Genomic DNA, 18,066 nt, shown 5'->3' with positions numbered 1-18,066 from the left:
CCCCCCCCCCCCCCACCCGGCTCCCAGACACTGTTCGTGGTTTCGGCACTCATTATGTGTTACCGTACCCGGTCTTACTGTTTGAAATTTCTCCTGACAGGTGCATGATGATAATGTTTATGTTGGAAAGCTTAGGCACAGAGATCAAAATTGAAAGTCACTTGATTAATATCAATCCCCTCCAACGTTGTGAACGATGTGGAGGCTTGATTTACCATGAACTTCTTCATGTGCCGTGGCCGCATACATTGCAGACACGCTGACCGCGTTGGGAACGCAATGTTGAGCCATGAAGATCTCATGACTCCGTATCGGGAAAATCGGGACCCCCATCCATGGAGTCTCTGCACCACCAATAGTAAAGGTGGACTTAAAATGTAGAAAAAATTTCAACCATATCTCAAGCCGAGTTTCTCCGTGCTCCAAAGACACTCTCGAATTTATTTTCATGAGTTTTCATAATTGTGTGTTTTGATAATTTATGTGTTGTGTTGTGTGATTGTGTTGTGTTTACATCGATGTAAACCAAGTGATAAAAAAAAGGAGAAAACAACAAACTCGTAGAAAAACTTTTTAAAGTCTTTAAATAGATCATAATATAGGCCTAACCTTTGATCACTTATTTTGATTGATTGTGATACGCGTTAGCGCTTTTTAGAATCCTCACTTAGTTTTAACCTACATAACATATTGTTTTAAGTTGTGTCTCTATACTATTTTGAATGCAAAATAAATAAAATAAAAATCATGGATTTGAATCCCTCCACATAAAAAAAACTTAGCGCCCTCTCAAATGGTTATTTAGAGATATAGGCCCTATATTAATATTAAGTCGCAATATCTTAATAAGTTTTGATATCTATACCTGTATATTTTGTTGGAAATTTAATTAAATTGATCGCTTTGTCCATATTTAGCTCATTTTTTACGGTCAGCATGCACTTGCCTTTCGGCATTATTCATCGCCGAACTTGGTTCATCTATAGCATAGACTTGTTTCGCATAATGTCACACACAAAAAAAATGACAAATATATATCTCTAAAATTTACATCTCAGTCGCAAGGTATGTCAAGCATAACGATCTGTGATTGGCCTGTCCTCTTTCGAGTTAATGCGTCTCTGTCATTATTAACTGTGTACTCTGTGGTTTAACACTGTAAAATATTACATAGAAATTATCAAGAATTTGTGCTTTTTACGATGGGCTTCGAAACATGTGGACCAAACTATGTGCTAGTAATTTCAGGTAAGAAAATATTTAATGATGGTTCGGCGATGCGGATAGGGATAAGAGAAGCTTCTCCGTTTCATGAATCAGTCATCCATATTGAAGTACTGTACCGGACTAATTATAATTTTCGGTCGCTGACTTATTATGCGACAACATATACAATGTGATTGCATCTATGCTCTTATACATTAATAAGCTTGTAAACATTTTGATAATGCAAATATAATCAAATGCGAGTCCAATCAGTGTAAATATTTGTGATTGTGGTGATGCGGAGGTCGTGTCAACGGCGAAGTTCAGAGGATCAGCATCTCCCTGATATCAAATCACCGATGCAACCGTATCGTACACCGAGTCATGTGTAGAAATACTCTGACCGTTCTTCTTCGCGTTTTCTTTTAGGCGATATAAAGTAATATAAGCCTATATATATGTTTTTTTTAATTATTATTATTATTATTATTATTATTATTATTATTATTATTATTATTATTATTATTATTATTCAAACGCATAGGCCTACCATAAACCATGATGAATGAACTGTTTCGTCACTGTGCAAATAAAATAAATTTGATTAAAAAGGTGTTCTTGCAAATAGGAAATTATATTTTATTTATGGTTTAATTCGTTTACTTTAGTTTTGGCTTGTAAGACTATTAAGAATCAACCAAATTGTAGCTATGCTAGCATACCCCGGTAATAATTAATAATTGATTGAATTAATTTAAAATCACAAACGATAGGCCTATGGCCTTTTGTCAAGATAGCCTATTTGTGCAGACTTAATTTAGTCGATTTAATAAGAAGATTCAGTATGGCCTAAAGTAGTAGACCTAAAACATGTATTATGCAATGATAGCCTATCTATAGCACTATCTTCTTTTTTTGTTTGAATTAAATTGTTCACGGGTTATCTTATTTCACTTCATTTCGTCCAAGAATAACAAAGAGTAAAAAACAACACTCAGTTTGTTGGAACAGTTGCCAAAAAGTGTACTGAATCACTGTCAGTGACTGTCCGATGCCAATGAAAACATAAATTAATTTAACATAAAATAGTCAAGTAAAATATCAAGAAATAGCCTACATTTCAGTTAAATCAATAAGATAAAAACATTTAAAAAATACAATAAATAAGGCCTATTGAAATACAAGAATTGCAGCATATGAGAAGGCCTATTGTTGAGCCACCAAGTGCGTCCGGTCGGGTCCTAGGTGTTGAGATAGTAGGCCTACTATTCCGCGAACTATGCCGCCCAAAGAAAAAAAAAACTAAGTTTGCTCCGGCGAATCAGGTCAACTTTGGCCTGTTTACGTTAATCTTCTTCCCGCTGGCACCGCCACTTCCTCCCAACGTGACCACTCACAATTTTTGATATAGGCCTACCTATATATCTACCTGGGTCGAAATTACCCAAGATTCAACAAAAAATTGCCCAAAATTACCCATGCTTCCAGAAAATGCGTGTTTTTCGCATAGTTTCCCCTTTAGTTCATTCTATAAACCATTTTTTATTGTAATTGTTTGTGTTAATTATTAAAATTAATATTCATGAGTTGGTAATACGGATAGACAATACGCCCACAGTCGGCCAGTAGTGTTATCAGTAGATCAGTTACCAAGTTTTATAATGCATTAATTAGGTAAGATCAATGTCAACGCAAATCATAAACAATTCTGAACACATTTTTATACTAGCAAAATTAACAGTCAATTAACAATGTTATGTGTACTTCATTGAGTTTTGCTACTTGAATGGACTGAAATAAATTTTGTTCAATGTTCCTTCCTAATTCTTCCTCTATGACAAAAATATTTAATTTTCTTTGTAAAAATAAAATACCCAAGAATTTTGAACGGAATACCAAAGAACTTAAGACCAAGTCAAAATAGATATTGGGTAATACCCAAAGTCACGTTGCTTCCTCCACTTGTTCAATCCAGTGCTCCAGTTTCCACGTTACTGTATGCACGTAAATGTGTATTTATGTACATTATTTGTGTGGGGCGGGTAAGGGATGTTTATGATTTATTTAAAGTCTAAATTGCATTTTCTTAAGTTAAGTTCTTTCATTTGTTTAGCTTGAAGTTGTTGTTTTTCTCTTTGTTCATAGGCCTTGTCCAAACGTCGCATCACCTACTTTAGTGTATCATAATGCTAAATGTGTGTATTATATCTAAATAATAATTATGCCTTTATATAAAAAAAGTAATAACTTGTATTGCAAAAGCAAGGAAAGTACCATTTGATCCCATTTTTAATACACTGTAGATTGATAACTTTATAGTTTGGAAATCGTGTTTACTTGTTTACCTGGACATGAGCATACTAATCTATAGTTCACCTTAGACCAAAATATATATTCTATTACTCCCACAATGCAACATAAAAGGTTTTACCTGTTTTAGCGTTACAGTATTTATATTTGTTATACTGAGTCATTTATTCAAGCTTAAAATAATACATTTACAATTTTTTGTAATATAATTTTTTATATCCAACTTATCAAAGTAGCACAATGTGCTAGTTATAATCAAAAGGCTACATCCGGTTACAGGGTGGATTGAGACCGTTCCACCATTAGGGGTGTGAACGATTTTGTTTACCTTTTATATAATATGAAAGGATAATTATAACGTACGGTAGGGAGCAGATAATAGTGGTAGTGTCAGTGCTGTTAAAATGGTTTTTTTCGAAACTTGTGGGCCTAATGAGGCATTAGTTGTATCAGGTATATATGTATGATTAACTTATGAAAATAATAGTTTTCTTTTTATTTAAAAATATATTAGATTTAAGCTATGAACCAGTTGTTGCCTAGCCTCTGCTCCTAACATAAGCCTAGGCCTACAGTAGCTAGGCTTGAGGCTAGGCTAGGCCTACACCCCCGTCGTAGTTAGCTAGGCCTAGCTTAGGGGCCTCCTACCGAGTAGTAGACATAGCATAGACGCCTAAAAAAGGCGAAGCGTGTTGTACGAATCCTGGGCTCCAGCTAGATAGGGCCAGGCCTATATCTGACTGGGAAAAAAAAGAGACGGATACACATCAGTTCATCAATTTGACTACTACTACTACTAGGCCAGGCCTACTAGCCTAGGACTTAAAACTTGCTTTTTGACAGTCAGCAACGGACTGATGACAGTCAGAGAGCAGTAGAGCGGACTAGGCTAGGCTTAGTAGTAGTAGGGCCTACTACTTGGGGCCTAGTGTAACTGGAGTTACTATTAATTGTTATAATATTGTTTTGCATGTGGTTAATAGTGACGTAATGCAGACCTGCCAACTCACCCGATCCTGTCGGGTGTCACCCGATATTTAAACAAGTCTCCAGTTCTCCCGATCGAATGTAATTTCACCCGATTTCACAGGCCACCCCCCTCTCCCCAAAAATTTGTGGTGCAATAAACAAACAGTCATTTTCAATTTGAATGTCGCCACCAACGGCCAATGAGTGAAGTGACTTTTTTTTGTCGTGCATCATCTTTTGGTTAATGCTGGAAACCTCCAGATTTTTTGGTAAATCTCCAGATTCTTAAAAAAATCTCCAGATTTTCATGACCCAAGGGTTGACAGGTCTGCGTAATGTCACATGATGAGTTACCGCGGGAAGGCGGTAGACAGACTAGTGTGATGCCATACCTCATTGTGAGAGGTCGGTCTGAGTCTTGAATAAAATGATGTTCATACATGCTAATCATTTGCTGTTCTAGTATTATTGTTTAGTGGCGTCTCCCGTGTTTAAGTAATGCAATATTGCTAGACCGGATCGGACGTTTCACTAGTAGTAGAGTTACAGTACTCTCTGAATAGTGAGTGAGAGAAAGAGGCAAGGGTAAATAACTGGTAGCAGATCAAAACAGCAATAAACCAAAAGAGCAGTAACTGAAATAGGGAAGAAACCAACACGGTAATGATAAGTACCAAAACGACAACAGACCAAAACGGCAATGACAGTACCATGACATAGACCAAAATGGCAAAGGAGCAAAATCAATGCCAAGAGCAAGTGATGCCTGGCACGGGCCACAGTTAATAATTTTCCGAATCATCTTGGAAGTGTCTTGAAATGGGCAAATCAAATATTGCCATGGGCTCTTTTTCCCACTTTCAATGTTAATTCGCATTTCTTAAAAATGTTTTTACATATCCATGACAAATTGTTTAGATGTCTCATTTTGTCTGTATTTTAAAGTTTTATTTAATTGAATGTTTATTGCTTTTATATTGTGTTTCCCCTAATCTTTTTATTATTGAATTTGTATGTTGTTAATTATTACTGTAAGCCTAGGGCCTATTGATATTATTATTTTTATTATTATTATTAATGTTTTTTTTGTGTTTTTTACTTTTACATAAATTTTTTAGCCTCATTTTTTCTGTATTTTAAAGTTTTATTTATTTATCTTGTTTATAGCTGTTTATAGGCCCATTGCCGTTCGGGTAAAAAAGTGTTGCCATTTTTACTTATTGCCATTTTTGTCATTGCCGTTTTGACTTAAATATTATATTTCCCAACCCCTGTCTGATAGATCCCCATGTCAATTCCGATGATACGCCACATAAAAGAACATACTGTAGGCCTTGTCCAAATGTCGCATCACCTACTTTAGTATATCATAATGCTATGTGTGTATTGTATCTGAATAATAATTATGCCATTATATAAAAAAATAATAACTTTTATTGCAAAAGCAAGGAAAGTACCATTCGATGCCATTTTAAATACACTGTAGATTGCTAAAAAAAAAATATATATACTTGTTTAGCATCACCGTTTTGACTTATTGCCATTTTGGTTTATTGCCGTTTTGACCAAAAAACAAATAACTAGTTATTTACTAGGCCGCCCTATGCAGGGCCTAGTTTTTAACATATCTTAGCATATTTACTCTAGAACTACTTGATATACACTGTATTGTATTGTTGAATGTTCTACTGTTATTAGGCTGCGCCAAGGCTACTCTACTACTACTGATTCTACTCATTTTTCTTCGTAGTGAATTTCTGCACAAATGTGATTTAGTGTTCGATGTACAGGCAAAAGATATTTGGCCGTCTGCCGGGTGAACATAAAAAAAAGAGTTATTCACCCGTCCGCCAACTCAGTCAGTAGTTATTAGAAAATATTAAAATTAACCTCTCACATAGTAATGAATGCAATACGATCTGCACTCAAGGCATCTGGATCAGGAATAAACATATATAATATCTAATATTCATGATCACATGGGGCTGTGTTGGGGACAATGAGCCGCTGACACTATTTCTAATAGGGCGTGAACTCAACAGGCTGAACTGAGTGGCCTGATTAGGCCAACCTTAACCTTAAAAATAGCCTTTCATAGTAATAATAAACATGTTATAATACCTATTATTCATGAACACATGGAAAAAAAATGCTGTGCCTCTGACCATGAAAATTGTGTAGATAAAATGGCTCCAGCACCAAATGTCATCTGTGTAACACTAAATAACCCAGCAGTTTATGTGCATCGGGGACATAATTTATGATGCCTCTGATGGCCAGTCCGGCGGTCGAGCACTTTCCCAACCCTGACTGTAACTATAATTTCTGACCTTTACCCTCCACTAAGTTCATAAGTTAACTTTTTTCAGGATGTTGCCATTCATCTCCCGAGATGATCGTTGGAGGGCGGGCGTTTGTCTGGCCGATAATTCAACAGATGCAGAAGCTATCTCTCAATACCATGACATTGCAGATCTCTACGGACAATGTGTACACAAGGCTTGGAGTGCCAGTTTCTGTTACTGGTGTTGCTCAGGTAAGTTTACCAAGAGATTTTACATTTTAGTTTAAGTGTGGTTTTGTGCCACATGTATTAAATATTCATTAAAAACTTTATGATAATTTGCTCAGAAAATCAATTGAAAAATAGTTTAAAATTTAAATTACTGTATAACAAGGTGAAAGTTTTTTGAAAAAATGTCTGTCAATATAAATATAATTTTCTGTTGTTTTTTATTATATATGTATTATTATTTTTGAATTTTTGTTTACAAAGGTTAAAATTCAAGGACAAAATCAAGAAATGTTAAAAGCAGCCTGTCAGCAATTTCTTGGAAAACCGGAAGCAGAAATAGAACAAGTTGCTATGGAAACATTAGAGGGCCATCAGAGAGCCATCATGGGTACAATGACAGTTGAGGTAATTTTGTTAAGAATTTTAACAAATTCCATTCAGTCAGTTAATGAAGCACACAATTCATGTTTATTACACAAATAATTTGATCATCAAAATCATTATCTTCTTGATGCTTATGTCGAGCTCACTCATAAAAGCCTTGAAAATCAAGCTTTGTATCCTTGACTACTAACCAAATGGGATAGTATAAATACTCCAAGTATCGAAATGCACGCCATTGTGTCGGGATTCAATATTTCCACATTATTTATGTCATCATCAGGAATGAAAAATTATCCATATTTGCAAGCTTATATGCACAAATACCAAAAGTGTTTGACCAATCAAAACATGACCCCTAGTAGGTGACATAGCTATGAAAATACCAATCAAAGCATTCTTACCCTACTGATCAAAGCTACCTACAAAAACAAAGAAAGCTCCTTTGAAGCTTTCAGCCCATTGTTAAGCAATGTGTGTAGCCTACAAATAGCAAACGCTTCTTTAAACAATAGTATAGACCAATTTTGCGAACTATCAATAATGTTATATTAGAAAATATTAAACATAATTTATTACTTACATTACAGGCTACATTATCATTTTCAAGTATACCAAGTTTTGTAAACTTAAAACATATTGGAATGCCTCACAATTTTGTTACGTATATGATCATTTATAACACTATCAGATCGTGAAGTTATTTTATTACTACTAACCAATATTTAGATCTAAGGAGTCACTTTTATGACATGATCCTAGAATATTTATTCTGTAAAATCTAATGACCTTGTCTGTCACTCTGTGAAGAGCATACTTTAGCCCTTTGCATTATGATAATTACTATTCATCATTTTTATCTAATGGCTGATAGTATGATTCAATGTAGTTATATTTTAATTAGGTCATTTAAATTGTTTCTAATGTTTCAAATACTAATCATTTGATAATTTATGCATTTTTTAATGTGCAGATTCCATTATTAGTATGTTCAAATGTGCAGTGCATTATTACCTGCTAGCACAGTCGAGTCTAGTATGAGTTGTAGCTTGCTCCCATTGAGGGAATGCAGTGAAAGGAGAAGACCTGCCATTTGGCCAACATGCGTAAAAACACTAGGTGCTAATAGTTGCAGTTATATTGAGTACAGTGGCATGCAACCCAACTACTGTAGGTAACCATTTACCTCCTGGATAAAAAAATGCACTGCAGATAAAGTGCCTTTATATAGGACACAAACAATTAGCCTCTTGCTGTGTATGTACCACTGTGCTATGTACCTGCCTAATAAAACCAAACAAAAATAGATGCATCTCTCTTCTCATTATTTTTTTTGGCTGCTCCTTTTAGCTTTTTCCAACAGAAATTTAATTATCCTCAAACAGTGAATATGCACATGTCTAGGCCTTTAGGTGGCTTCTCAGATATGTGATTGTGTATGGATTGTGCCGTAATGTAATGTAGTGGGATTTACTATAGCGCATTACACCAAAGTCTCAATGCTCCGTGTATGAAATAATACTGTAGCTTTCATAAGAGTAATATTTATATAATATTTATTAGGTAAATTTATTTTTTAAATAATAATAATAATAATAATAAATTGGAGAATTTGTATAGCGCCTGTTAAAAAAATAATTTTTTGTCACTGGTGCTTAAAGATAAAAGAGTTATTGATTAAAGAGATAGGTTTTAAGGAGGGTCTTGAATGCATTAGTATCAGAAGTTGATCTAAGATTAGGTGGAAGAGAGTTCCATAATTTCGGAGCGGCAAAAGAGAAAGACTGTTCGCCATATTTTTTCTCACATATTTATGTTTTTTTACAAAGATTGATGTGTTTCACATATTATCTGCATTAATAGAGGTAGCATCAATTTCCTGTTTTGTAAATCCTTACCAGGATATACAGTATACAGGGATCAGCTCGTATTTGCTCATGTTACTCAGATTTTAGATTTGTAGACCGCACTACAGTATGTACTTAAAAATTGCTATGTTACAGTGACAATTGGAAATCAGGGCCAGTCAAGTTGGAAATGTTTCCTTTTTTTTTACTTGCACATATAGTCCTTGGCTAAATACTATGTGGTTTATGGTTTACGGCTAGTCATTTTGACTGGTTAAAAGGTAACTAATGGGCTAAAAATCCATGCTTAGTCACAATCACACAATCACAGTACGATTTATTCATTCCTAATAAAAATAAAGTATTATGAATGAAGTATTTAAAATAATAACAATTGAATTTGAAGGGTCTGGGATACTTATTAAGACCAGGAGTTGCAAGCATGAGAGCCATCTGGCAAATTATGTAATTTCATGAAAATTACAAAAGAATGCAAAAGTAATATAAATTACATAAAATACAAAATCTCATTTTCCCTTTAAGATGTTATATTTAGTGATAATAAAGATTAAAAAGTGTCCCTTCAATCATCATGTGCCTGTCTATGTTCAGAGTGTGGCTACAGTAATGCATGAGAGATAATAAAGGACAGATAATCCCAATCCAAAATCACACTGATATCAGTTCCTAACTTTCATATTGTGAAGTTCATGAAAACCAAACTTCAATGCTATTTGAGAAACCACAACCAAACTGTATTTGTTAAAAAATTTTTTTTGTTAAAAACAAAGTCTTTTGTTCACAATAAGTTGTGCATGTACTTATTATAATCTCATTTTCTATCCAGTGCACTTGAAAACTGATTGCCACATTAATTAACGTTTCCTAAGTTATCACGATATTAAACTGAATCAACGTGTTATTGACTTTTTTGGTTGTACTGTACAATATGTTAAATTATCAAATTAATAATTTATTTACTTTTATGACCACATTTTCTACCAATGAATAGTTACTGTAATTAGGAATGGTTAAGTAGTGAATGCTTTTAATGTATTTTTGTTAAAATTACATTACATACAAATTTATTATTATTTTTAATTTTAGTTATATTTCAATATTTTTTAATTTGGGACAATTTTAATATTTTTGTTTTCTTAACAGGCCGTCTAGGTAGCCAAAGCTGCATTAGTTGACTAATATTTCGCTTGAGCCCAACCCAATTGGCTTGTTTGCTTATGTTGAAATTAAATTTGTATTTTATAGTTGGTGGATAAATATACTTCACTGTAAACAGATGATGAAATTATAGGTTTACATCAAATTTCTGTATGAAAACTGTATTGAATTTAAAGAGCTAAGATGACATCCATGTAAATCCTTAGAAGCTCTTCCAAGTATTGTAGGGGCAAGGCCAGGGAGGTGCTACTGTTCAGTGATTAGCAATTCAAGGCAGTCACAAGTTCAGCAAACTTTAAGTACACTGGAAAATATGATATGAAGCATCTATTTGTGTCTAATACAGTATATAAATGTTAAAAAAATTTATTGTTGGAATATGTTATTTTTGAAAATTATCATTGTGCTTTTGACATTATTTGCCTGGGGCAGATTGCTATAAAAAACGGTCTTAACTGGTAGTCTTAACTCCTCGAATAAAGCCAGCTTTATCACTTAGACGGTCTTACTAAAGTCGTTCCTCTAAGACCATTGCTATAAAACAGTTTTCCCAAGACCATTTTGAGTATTGAAATAAGACAAGCACTCCCTGGTAACGTAAGATTGGGGTCAACATCATGCATGCTCGACGCACGCAAATGTATCGAAATGAACGTAAATAAACCTACTGTAGACCTATTTTTACAGACGCTGAGAAGTGTGCTGAATATTCGTCGACTTTGACGATCTAGGCCTAGGCCTTGCCATTGCACTGTTGAATTAACCAGCAGAACGCCATGATGAAAATGATTTAAGACCGTTTTAAGCCCCTTCCGAGTAGGCTTTAAAATTTAAGGTGGCTAACTGGTTAAGACTGCGTTATAGCAATGGTCTATAATTATAGACCAGTAGTGACATCACGATTATAGCCAGCTAACCGTTAAGACCGTCTAAAGACCGCTTGTAGCAATCCGACCCTGGTCATTAGATCCACAAATTGGCAGACATGCTCAGCTAGACTCCACTGTTCTCTGGGAAGTATTCCTAGTCGCCACATGTATTGTATTGCACAGAACAATCAACATGTAACATTCCCATCCTACCCTATAGGTAAACACAGATAAATTGTCATGCCCAAGGACACAAGTTGCACACTAGGGGATTGAACCCATGACCCAAGATTGAGAGACATAATGCTCCTACAAAATGCCACTGTATAATTAATGACGTCTGAAAAATTTCTGTTGACAATGAGAGATCAACTGATTGATAAACCATGAACATTGGCAAAACTGTAATTTTTAATAAGCATCTAATGCCATGCATGTATTGTATTTCTCCTTAATAGTATGACAAGGATAGTCAATAAATCAGGATAAAACATTATAATTGTTATTTTTTCTACAGGAAATCTATAAAGACCGTAAGAAGTTCTCAAAGAATGTGTTTGAAGTTGCTTCATCTGACTTGGTAAACATGGGTATCTCTGTGGTCAGTTATACACTGAAGGATGTCAGAGACAGTCATGTAAGTACACTTGTGTATGTTTGTATTTACTGGGTTGAATCTTATTAGAAAGGAGATTTTATTCACTTGTGGAAAAACTTGTATCTCAGCATATAAAGCTTTAATTTATGGATGACTCTAGTTATCTCTCAGTGCTGTATTGTGTAATAAACAAGATATAATACCAAAAAATCAAACATGTGACAAAAAAATTCTCTTTGCCTACTATAAGACGTCATTATAATTTGTTTTATTAATTCACATTAGGTCTTTAGAGGCTATGTGAGTGGACAAATCCTAGTGTCTCCCAGTATTTAAATACAGAACCCTCAGATTGGAAGGCAAGAATATTAGCCTCCAAGAGCTCCATTCCTTTGTTATATTTATAGATGTTGTTATTGTTATTGTTTTGATGTTATTTGTAGGGTTATTTAAAAGCGCTTGGCATGACACGTACAGCTCAGGTTAAGAAGGATGCCCGTATTGGTGAAGCTGAGGCTAAACGAGATTCTGGTATTAAGGTGAGAACGTCACACTTTTAAATGTTTAAGGGAAGGGGGTTTGGGGTTACTTGCACTTTTTCAAGAATATGTTGGACAAAGAAACTTGAATTCTCACATATTTGGAAAAAGGAGAATAGGATGATTGAAAATTTTCATCGCTGAAGTGATGATTATATATCTATATAAATGAAGGAATAACTAAATGAACTTACTGATTATTATGTCAAGCACCTCCTGAAACATTTCGTTCGTGGTGATGCATGAAGTGTTAGCGCGGTTGCCCTCTAAACTTGTTGTTGAACTGCTTGCATGAAAGGTTGTGCTTCAATAAATGTTTGTGTTACCTATTTCTATTGATCATTATTCTTCAAGGCTAACATATATATGTGTATTTTTGTGTAATAATACATTGCATTATAGTGAAGATGTATTGTTTTATGTGTGATGAAATTTGTTGTTTTTTTCAGGAAGCAAGAGCTGAGGAGGAGCGAATGGCAGCAAGGTACACAAACGACGCAGAGATTGCAAAAGCTAAGCGAGATTTTGAACTCAAGAAGGCAGCTTACGACATGGAGGTACAGACAAAGAAAGCTGAGTCAGAGTTGGCCTACGAATTGCAGGTACGATTCAAAGACTACATTCACAGTAGCACCTTGCACCAGGCGTTACTCAAGCCTGCCATGAATTGTGTATGGTAAAAAAAAATTTGAGCATACTCGCAGCCCTTGACTAACATAGCATTTTTTCTGATTGGTTGATATCGTCATATAGAACAGGTGATTTCACACAAAAGATTTGCGTCGGGTAACCCAACCCTGGCAAGCAGACTTGCTTGAAACATCTGCCAGACACAAGCACATGTCGCATACTTCACACAAAAAAATACTCTCACAAATTTGCCTTGTGTACAGCATATGTCTCAGTTGTGAACTAGGCCTAAGGTAAATTCTTTCATGTATAATGTCAGTAGTTGAATAATTTTAAAGTGTATAATAAAAATGTCATCAAAATTAAGATCACTGAAATAATGTTTTAAACTTGTGTAAACAACACCTTTGGCCTTTACAATTTATGATAACCAATCAAATAGTTTTAGGAGTCTGACTAATATAGAAGAAACAATCTTTTGAATGATTAAAAATAATCATTTTATTTTTTTTAGTACGATAGTATGTTTTCTTCATTATTCAGATGGTTCTCTAATTTGGAAGAACTTAATAAATACTAAAATGTGTTTTATGAATTATCACCAAAAAGAATACTGAAATGTGTTTTACCATTATTCACCAAAAAGATTACCTTTAAAAAAATGTTTAAATTGCCTGAAACCATTTACATAACATTGCTGTAGTTGTAAGCTAATTTGTGATTTATTTGAATTGTGTTACCTTAAAGGCTGCCAAGACCAAACAGTCTATCAAGGAAGAACAGATGCAGATTAAGGTTGTAGAGAGAGCTCAGCAGATTCAAGTACAACAACAAGAGATTTCACGTCGCGAGAAGGAATTGGATGCGCAAGTAAAACAACCAGCCGAGGCTGAGAAATACCGGCTTGAAACGATTGCTGCAGCTAACAAGTAAGTTTTTTTAAAGTTAAACTTCTTCTGTTTATCCACAGTTTTCTTGATAGAATCTGATAAACTTTTATCTTATTTGTTTGTTATATAATATAATATCCTCAATTCAATCTAGAGGGCAAGCCTGTGGATTTACAAAACCAATCATGAAATATTTAGAGATAAATTAAAGGGCATACCCGTACTAAAATGTACTAAAAACATGTAAAAATATGTATACATTTTGTTTAATCACATTTATGGTTCAATTTGGTATCCATATTTTTGCCTTAGTGTCATATTCATTGTAACTTCCAACCTTTATCTTTCCTCATCAGGAAGAAGATCATCCTGGAGGCAGAAGCAGCAGCTGAGGCTGTCAGAGTAAGTTGAAATTTTGACCTTTTAAATTAGTCTTACCATTATTTAGTAATATAGCAGTTCTTATATATAATTTGAGCATTGGCACATTGTAAATATACAGATAGGAGCATAGTGAGGCTGAAATGTTGCCTGTTGATTTATACATTTTGCTGTTATCATTCCCATTGTTTTGTTATTAATTACGTAGGTGCGTGGAGAAGCTGAAGCGTATGCAATTGAAGAGAAAGCCAAGGCTGAAGCTGAGCAGATGGCTAAGAAGGCTGATGCCTGGAAAGACTACCAAGATGCTGCAATGATAGACATGGTTTTGGAAACTCTACCAAGAGTAAGTCAACCCTATTATCTACAGTACATCAAGAAAATAGTGTTTCCAAACATGGGCTTAGACCAATGGGTAGGATTCATGCTCATGCATGGACTTAACCCAAACATGGACTTAAACCCAAGTATGGACTTGTATCAAAGCACAAGACCAATGGGTAGGATTTTTAACTGATGCCTTAACATTCAACCAAGTATGGGCTTGTTTCAAAGCATGGGACCAACATGTAGAATTTGCCCAAGCATAGGCATTACTGAAGGGTTGATTTGCCTAAGTATGAGCTTATAATGCATGTGTCTGGGTTAGACCAACTAAAGGATTTATGCACATGTTTGGGATTAACCCAATCATGGACTTAAACCCAAGTATGGGCTGATATTCAGGTGTTTGGCTTATAACAGAGTGTAGGATTTATGCCCATGGGTTTGGGCTTACATCCAAGCAAAGACCTTTATCAAAGTTTTCAATTCATGACATGGTGCATGTGCTTATAACTTAGTGGACTTAAACCTATACCTATATAGTAGATGTTGTGTTGTGAATCACACCTTTTTGATTATATTCACTTTATTTTCACATCGACAAACATGAAATTTGTCCTTAATTTTCTTTTATTGCAGGTGGCTGCTGAAGTTGCTGCCCCACTTGCTCAGACCAAGAAGGTTACAATGGTCTCTAGTGGCAAGGGCGATGTGGGTGCGGAAAAGCTGACAGGCGAGGTGATGGATATCATGGACCGCCTACCCAAGCTTGTCCAGAGCATGACTGGTGTGGATATCCACAAGGTGAGTCACAGATAAATGTTGTATTTGTTTGTTAAGCTCTACTACCCAAGCAATGCACAAAAACAAATTTTTCTGAGAGAACAATAGAACCACTGTATGCATGGAACCCATGCATATTGCTGTATTCTTGGTTATATTCTTTCAAACTGTTCTCTCTGAGATGCAGGTTAGGGCAAACTGTCTTCCAAAAATGATGTTTAAGCTTTTGATACTAATTTGTATGGAAAAAAGCATCGTGTTGTTCACCTGGTCTCCTGTCAGATTTACCACAGAGTTTTAATTACTGCTTTCATTGTTACTCAGGAGCCATTTCAAATGTTTTAAGTCACTCAACTGGTTATTTTTCTTCAATAATCTATAACCTTGCATTGTTCTGTGGACAAAATCATATTTATAATTTAAAAAAAAATCACATTCAACAGTGCTAATTACATGCGTTGCTTCATCAGTTAAATATTTTCAAAATTTTTCTTTTATTCACAGAGCATTGCACAAACCCGTGTCTAACAATCATTTTGAAACTTTACAATCATGATGGGGAAGATGTCAGCTCCAGAAGAGTAAACATCTGCACTTCAGTGAGGTTGTATTGTAAATAATTGAATCTCACAATATTATCTAGCATTGTATATAGAATCATTTTTTTCAGTTGTGTGTTTTTCATATAGTAAATAGTGAAATTATGTAGTAGTGACTATTTACAAGAGATTTTGATGCATTGTTACCTGAACCTTGTAAGTTTTAGAAAAACAATATTTAAGATGATAGGCTTTTTTTAGGCTGGGCACTCACAGCACCTGATGTTCGTCGATTTTCTGAATAGTGCAGCGTGACGAGGCACGTTAGTGGATCATTTTTTATGATTGCCACTGACTATCAGCAGACAGTATCACATTGTGTAACACTCACAGGGAGCAGAGTTTGATCCATCGTGTAACTGTCCTACGACCGTCACACAAAGCAGTGAGTGTCTGGCTTTAGAATACTCAGACTCCGTTTAAATGAACATATATTTCTAATGTGTTGGACAGTTCCAATATTGGTCATTGATATCTTCTTTCAAGTTCAGTATCTGCAGTTGGTTAAGTGGTATATTATACGCTGTCTGTCCTTAAGTATAAGTACATATAATAATAAAATCATTTAGCTGTGTTCTAAATTTATCATCTTGTGTGGTAGATTACTATAGTTTTTGTGATGTTTTTTATCATTGTTAGATAATGGCTGCACAAAGAAAATTGAGCTTTGAATGAAATACCATTTTAAATTGTTGAATGATAATTATGATTGATTTTATTTCCATTGTTACATCTAAAGGGGAAAAATGATATATGTGCTTAGGATTATTTACTCATTAAATTAACTGATGTATTGATTGCTTAAAGGACCATGTTATCTTAAAATTTTCATTCATTGAAAATAAGACCATATGCAAACAAGAAATCATAAACCCCACCATGGATTTTATTCCAGGCCTGTGACATCTGGAGACAGCACTGACCGCATTATATCGTACAGCGGTACAATGCAATGCAAAGTTGCCTATACTATTTCTAATTTCCTTCTTGTCAATCCTGTTGATGATTGTATTGAACAAAAACATGCTTGGTGTTATTAACTTTTATATTGATTTTATATAATATCAACATAAATATAATGGAATAATTACAGGTTAATACTATATTTAGATATTGCGTTTTTTTTTTTTTTTTTAGTTAAGAGCTGTTATTGATGATATTGAGATTTGGATGCAACAAAAATTGCCACCATTAATTTTGTTATCACTACTTCTCTTTTTAGATAATAAAATTGGGTGATTTAATGTAATCAACTTCCCTTCTATTAATTATGATATATGCATTTACTGTATGCATGGTTGTTGATTATAGTTGGAATAAAGGTAAATAAATAAATAAATTCTTATATGCCATACTGATAAGATGTATTAATTAATTACATTAGTTAATTTTGTAATTAATACTGTACCAACATGGCTACATCAGATAGAGGTGAAATTATTTTTTGTCTTAGTGTAGTTTAGATATTGTTCATATTCTACAATATACAAGGTATTACATCATTTTCAATGTATATAAGCCTATTCTTATATAGGAGTATCAAATATGGTATTTAGTTTTACTATTTATTCCTCTTCCTCATAACAATTAATATCTGGTTAAAGTAACAAGTGATTTTCAGTGAGGTTTTGTAAATGTATTTCAATAAACAGAATACTATAATAGTTGGAATTGCAATTATTGTTTTAATTTTTAAGACTGAATGCTTTTAATTATTCTTAGCCCATTTCCATGTGCATAATACCAAATATTAGAATTCCGAAATTTAACATTTCTTACAACTAGTCAATCATTTTTAGTATAATGATATTTCAAATGATATTTAGATAATACTTTTGAGAAATAATTTCCTGTATGTAAAGTGGCGATGGTTTGTATCTACTCGGCGATGAAAGTATTAAAGTCATGTGTATATAGTATAACAACTTTTTTGTGATTTATAATAAGTAACCGTGTTTTGAGTGATTCTACTTTATTTAAAGACACAGCTAATTGCTACAGCCATAAACGTCTTAGATAAATAATAATAATATGTCGTTCTTATAT

General features: G+C 34.1%; 1 protein-coding gene across 3 annotated transcripts in view; it reads left to right on the top strand.

The window, feature by feature from the left end:
• Positions 1–17,942, top strand: part of LOC117102530 (flotillin-1-like) — a 19,250-nt gene extending 1,308 nt beyond the window's left edge. The window contains exons 1-11 of one of the 3 annotated variants that reach the window (XM_033242831.1): positions 1,108–1,248; positions 6,855–7,021; positions 7,262–7,405; positions 11,794–11,913; positions 12,318–12,413; positions 12,863–13,015; positions 13,791–13,972; positions 14,290–14,335; positions 14,523–14,660; positions 15,278–15,442; positions 15,926–17,942. In XM_033242831.1, the coding sequence (XP_033098722.1) occupies positions 1,203–1,248; positions 6,855–7,021; positions 7,262–7,405; positions 11,794–11,913; positions 12,318–12,413; positions 12,863–13,015; positions 13,791–13,972; positions 14,290–14,335; positions 14,523–14,660; positions 15,278–15,442; positions 15,926–15,949 (1,281 nt within the window). In that variant the 5' untranslated portion in view covers positions 1,108–1,202 and the 3' untranslated portion in view covers positions 15,950–17,942. Of the gene's footprint in view, positions 1–1,107; positions 1,249–3,811; positions 3,970–6,854; positions 7,022–7,261; positions 7,406–11,793; positions 11,914–12,317; positions 12,414–12,862; positions 13,016–13,790; positions 13,973–14,289; positions 14,336–14,522; positions 14,661–15,277; positions 15,443–15,925 lie in introns of those variants that run through there. The other 2 variants (XM_033242815.1, XM_033242822.1) reach the window with 2 other exon arrangements.
• The last annotated feature ends 124 nt before the right edge of the window (positions 17,943–18,066 follow it).

Source organism: Anneissia japonica, unplaced genomic scaffold (genome assembly GCF_011630105.1).
Source record: "Anneissia japonica isolate Jap-2015-1 unplaced genomic scaffold, ASM1163010v1 scaffold1005_len2656397_cov198, whole genome shotgun sequence".
Taxonomy (NCBI): domain Eukaryota; kingdom Metazoa; phylum Echinodermata; class Crinoidea; order Comatulida; family Comatulidae; genus Anneissia; species Anneissia japonica.
The sequence above is the reverse complement of the archived record's forward strand: the minus strand, read 5'-3'. Positions and strand labels throughout refer to the sequence as shown.